Genomic DNA, 5390 nt, shown 5'->3' with positions numbered 1-5390 from the left:
AGATGTTGCCATGCCTATTTATCACAAACTACGTTGATAAAAATAAATTTGAATATTTCCTGATCCCACGCCCCCAGATTTATTATAAAATTATATTGTTAATCATATCTTTATTTTCCGTATTGTGCGGGACATAGCCCAGTGGTAAAGCGCTCCCTCGATACGCGGTCGGTTTGGGATCGATCCCCGTCGGTGGGCCCATTGGGCTATTTCTCGTTTGTGGCATGGTGCATATAAAACATCCCTTGCTACTAATGGAAAAATGTAGCGTGTTTCCTCTCTAAGACTATATATGTCAAATTACCAAATGTTTGACATCCATTAGCCGATGATTAACAAATCAATGGGCTCTAGTGGTGTTGTTAAACAAAACAAACTTTTATTTTCAATACTTACCAAGTTAGACAAACTGAAACATTTCTAAAAATAAAGCATGAACAAGACAAACAGATGTTATTATATACTTTATAGATATCAAGAGAACGTGTGGTACAGATGATGCAAGTGTATCGATAAACAATATTATTATACTTATGTATTTTACAGGAAACCTGGTTAAAATTGCTCTACACTTTAAGACAGATATCCGAAAGAGTGTTCACATTATCAATGTATCAAAATATTTTAACAACACCGGAGTATGTCACGGTTGCCTTTTATCCCTTTCTTCAAACATCGTAAAAGTGAAGAAAAAACCCCCCCACCTTAGTGACATACTTTTTCCAAATGATCAAGTATTTTGTTGTAATGTTTAGTAAATAGTAAAACTAATATATCGTGCACAGTAAGGTTGAAAACATGTTTGAAACTAGTGATAGCTGGATGTAGGGCAGTGGTATAATGTTCACTTGGACCCTGTTTTACGAAGCGATCTTAGTGCTAAAATCATCTTAAGTGCCTAGCTATCTAATGCATTAAGTTGATCTTAGAGCTAATATCGCTTCGCAAACCGGAAGGAAGGAAGAAATTTTTGTTTAACGTGCACATTCAGAGCAAGCTGTTGTAGCGCACGCCTGTCCTGGGCACATGTGCCGGCCTCAGCCGGCTCCTCCGTCCAGGACAAATATTTGAGGGACCGGGACCCTGGTGTGCTATATATCCTAGGATCGAAACTCTTAGGCGATTCCATTCTGATCCCAATCAGTTCTTTATAACTGATATATCAAATAACATGGTATATAATGTTTTGAATGAAATAAAGTGCACAAAAAAGACGTATTAATGGTGATTTAAAAAATTGCGTTTGTTGTAGTAATAGTTTTTCTTTTTCTTTTTTTTAGCTAACACTCTAAATCACGTGTTGTAAGTACTTCATACTTAATAGTCGTTGATTAAACGTAAAAATTTTATTTCCTTTTCTTCAGTCAAAAATAGGTACTGCTGGGAAAATATCAGATATTTGGCACGGTCAGTCCTAAAAAGAACAACAGCCGCTTCTGATGAGACAACCCTAGCTCGAGATAATTATGTCAATGGGTTTTATTTAATGGGTACTGTGTTTGCGTTCCTGCACCGGCTTTAAATCGAAGAGAGCGAGGATATGTACGATTCGGTCTATTAAGATGTGATAAGTTCCTGGACCGGCTTTAAATCGAAGAGAGCGAGGGTATGTACGATTCGGTCTATTAAGATGTGTAAGTTCCTGGATGTTAAAATGACAGACCCTTGTTTTTAAACACTACGTCGTACTCTTCACTATTAGATCCGTTTTTTGATAATTAAAATCAGACATTACTTATGCTAGGTGCAGACTACAAACTGCCAGCATAAAGTTGGCCAAATTTCTGCTGTCACAACTTCCAGTTGCTAGTCTGAGAGCTTTTACAACTTGATTCTCGTCGTATAACCCATTAGTTGTTAATCTGAGCGAACCCGTCGTAAGTCGGGAGTTAAGGATACAATGCAACCCTCGAGTTGGCCAATTTCGTCGTAACAGTTGACAGTCTTAGCTTAGCATAATACCAACGCGTTGCTGGCAGTTGGTAATCAGAGCCTAGCATTATATTTTAATGTTTAAATTATCCATTTCCGTACATCCGAAGTGTTTCTGGTCATCCTGGTGTTTCTAATTACACGAAATGCAATTTGTCATAATTATGATTAAACCCGCACGTGAGAGGTAAGGGTTATGATTTCAACGTTATAGACTCTTTATTTCACTCTGTTGTATCTCATACAAATGTGTTACAGGTTTGTAGATTAAGCAAGACTTAGTGTCCAGTTGAAACTAGGGTCTTCGACCTTAATACCTGCCATTAACCATTCATCTCAGTCTGTAAATTATAATGGATACAAAAAAGGACCGAAGGTGGAGTCTGATAATCTTTGTAGTTAAGTATGTAAGACGAAAGGAAATGGATACTAGTTAAAAATGCACCAGTTAAAATGTACTGATTAATGGGCATTATCAAATCACCTTTTTATTCGTTTCTGAAATTAAATATGTATTTTTTCTTTGGTAATATGTGGAAGCACAACACCAACTATAATGGAATTCTAAAGTTAGAAAACTCCCTGAATCGAACCGTAAGACACCATTACTACTCCAAATAACACGGCAAGTAAACCTTTTAAATGGACGATTAAACTTGGGTGTGCAGTTTTATCTGGAGGTGCAGTTCAATTAACATCACTTTTATGACCTACGAGTGCACGAGGTAAACATTAAAACTAAATAGCCTTCAGTTGATAATAAATTTTTTGGCTACTACAAAATGCATTTTTGCACCGTTATATTACAAAAATGGATTCTCGTTGTTTAAAAGGAATTATAACTACATGTGATTCAGTAAATAACTTCATTGCTGTGTTTTAAGCACATTGAAGTAAAAAGATCACACACCTCTCTCTCTCTCTCTCTCTCTCTCTCTCTCTCTCTCTCTCTCTCTCTCTCTCTCTCTCTCTCTCTCTCTCTCTCTCTCTCTTTTAAAATAAATTATAGCTAACTACCGAACCTAAAATGTCACATCCTGTATACATCTTTATGTTCTTAAGTCCCAAACAGCTAGGTTAATCAATAAAAGTTATTTGAGACTATTTCCAGGATGATGAAATCATTTGAGATTTGCACAAATACATCTTGCCATTTTAAGATGTATTAGATGTTGCAGATTACTTCCGATATAGCTGTGTAGTTCCGATAAAAAAAAAAAAAAAAAAAAAAAAAAAAAAAAAAAAAAAAAAGACAAACTGCAACAGATTTTCTAGTTGTTATGGACGCCATGTTGGTAACTAAGGAAGTATTGATTTTAATTTAATCCAATGTGAACATTAAAACGTTCGATGCTTTTTTCTAACAACACCGTTATCAATTTAGCAGTTTGTGTAGGTGTGGTCAAATGCGTCTGTTAACTTGCAGTTGCAGAGTGATGTCCGCAAAGTTATTTTTAAAACAATCATCCATAATGTTGAGTCCTGCTGCCTGTGAACGGGGCAGAATAATATTCGAAACCAAAAAACAAGAAGAGAGAAAGGGGTCCTAACAACAATTGTAATGTAACAGAAAAATCAACGTCAGCTGAGGGTATTCGAACCATGAACCCCATGTGCAACAATCCAGCACTATACCTAATGTACTTACAACAGAGAAATTACCACCATCCACTGCCATTAAGAGCACTCTGTGCAAAACACTTCTACTATAATAACGTGTGTATGTATGTGGCATTTGGAATATATAATTAAGTAATGACCTTGTCTATTAAATTAATCTATTTTGTGTGGAAGTCGCGAACTTATGGAAAGAACGTGGTCGTAAATTAACGAGACTTTCCCTTCTATACAGTTTACTTTCTCCTCCAGCGCGACCTGCCTGAGTTTCACTTGGTCAATCCCATCGGACATGTCTGACTGAGTTTTATTGACCTCTACCAACGTCACAGATTGGTCCATCAGACGGCGCTGAGAACACTTAATTTCCCGGATGTTGTATATGGCCTGGAGTAGCTTTCTTTGGTGCCTCAACAGTTGAGCACCTTTTGTCGGATTGGTTTTAGTCGTGTTGTTGAATTTATACACGAACCATCCGTACTTGACCACATTGGCAGCTTCGTTCTTCAAACGCTTGTCCAAGTCAATGTCAAGGACGAAGTCGTGCACGTACTTCTCCGACCGCGACAACTCTAACTTTCGCGCCAAAACGGCCACCACCAAAGCCGTGCAGCCGGCGCCCATGATACCAGTAACGACCGAGATGCCGCGCCCGCAGTAGGACGTCGGGACTATGTCTCCGTACCCGATTGTAAGGAACGTGATTGCTATCATCCACATCGAGTTGAGAAAGTTGGCGTGCACAGCGTCCCCATACATCTCGCATAGATGGAGAGACCAGCTGGCTATGGTTAACATAGACACCATGATTATTGCTAGCAAATAGTCCGGATACAGAGCCATGAGAGATTTGAATATAAACCTGAAGTTGAAGTGGATTCTGTTTAAGGCACCAATGCTCTGGGAGGACGCATCTTGGTAGAGTCTGCTGTGGAGAAGTATCGTCCTACTGACGATGTAAAGGCGCAGAACCATGGGCAGGGACAGCATAACGTCCACTGGAACCGACACGGTCTTGCTGTCGTTCTTGGAATCCGAATTCATGGTCGTCCACGTCATGTAAAACTTCCCGGGTATGGGGTGAATGACGCATATTATAAACTCCAGCGTCATCCCAAAGACCCGCCTGCAGTTCATGGCCAGCCTCCAGTCGTCCACGCTGTTGTTGACGGTGAACAGCTGGATGTCCACGCGGTGGTACATGGCCAGGAATATGAGCAACGCCACCGTGCTGGCCGTAATGCACATCTTCAGCAGGTAGGACGCCAACGACGATCGCGTGATGTAGCCGGCGAAGTCCAGTTCAGTCTCTATGACCATGAACACGATGCCTGCAATGGCTAGCCCTAAAGCGATGTCACATACTTGTTTCCGTTTTCGAAACAGTTCCTTTCGCTTCGCCAGTCTACTGCCTACGGTGGCGAAGCGTTTGGATTTCAGCTCCTGGCGCTCAAAGCTCGTGTAGTCGCGATACATCTTATAGCGCTTGTTGACACCTACGAGAGGTATGCCGGGATCCTCTACTATGGAGCTCATAGTGCGGGCAGCGAACACCTGGAGAAGAAAAACAGAAAGTGAGATAATTTTAGTCGTCTGTACAGTAAATGAGTTTATTGGTTATATTTTAGGCCAAACAAAATACATTTCTGGTCTCTGGTCAGCACGCGCGTCCATTTTGACCTTCGCGCGTCAACATTTAAAAACAAAATTCCCGCGATTTTTGCCGGGATTTTCTTGTTATAACGTAAAACCGCATTTGGAGCTAAAATGCCATCGCGCATGAAGTAGGACGTGCATACTGATTTCAATTTAAATATGCCTCTTATTTCGGTATCAAAATT

The 5390-nt window shown here is 39.9% G+C and overlaps 1 protein-coding gene across 1 annotated transcript; it reads right to left on the bottom strand.

Annotated features, from left to right (window-relative positions):
* Positions 1–449: 449 nt before the first annotated feature.
* LOC121370978 (small conductance calcium-activated potassium channel protein-like) lies at positions 450–5085 on the bottom strand. Its single transcript, XM_041496549.1, has one exon. It carries the CDS (start codon positions 5083–5085, stop codon positions 3706–3708), a length of 1380 nt encoding a protein of 459 aa, XP_041352483.1. The 3' UTR covers positions 450–3705.
* Between the last annotated feature and the right edge of the window lie 305 nt (positions 5086–5390).

The sequence above is a fragment of the Gigantopelta aegis genome, chromosome 4 (genome assembly GCF_016097555.1).
Source record: "Gigantopelta aegis isolate Gae_Host chromosome 4, Gae_host_genome, whole genome shotgun sequence".
Classification (NCBI taxonomy): domain Eukaryota; kingdom Metazoa; phylum Mollusca; class Gastropoda; order Neomphalida; family Peltospiridae; genus Gigantopelta; species Gigantopelta aegis.
Note: the sequence above shows the minus strand (reverse complement) of the source record. Positions and strands in the feature narration are given on the sequence as shown.

Bases quoted from the DNA above. Each gene is read 5' to 3' on its own strand.
- LOC121370978 (XM_041496549.1), bottom strand. From the start codon at position 5,085: ATGAGCTCCATAGTAGAGGATCCCGGCATACCTCTCGTAGGTGTCAAC.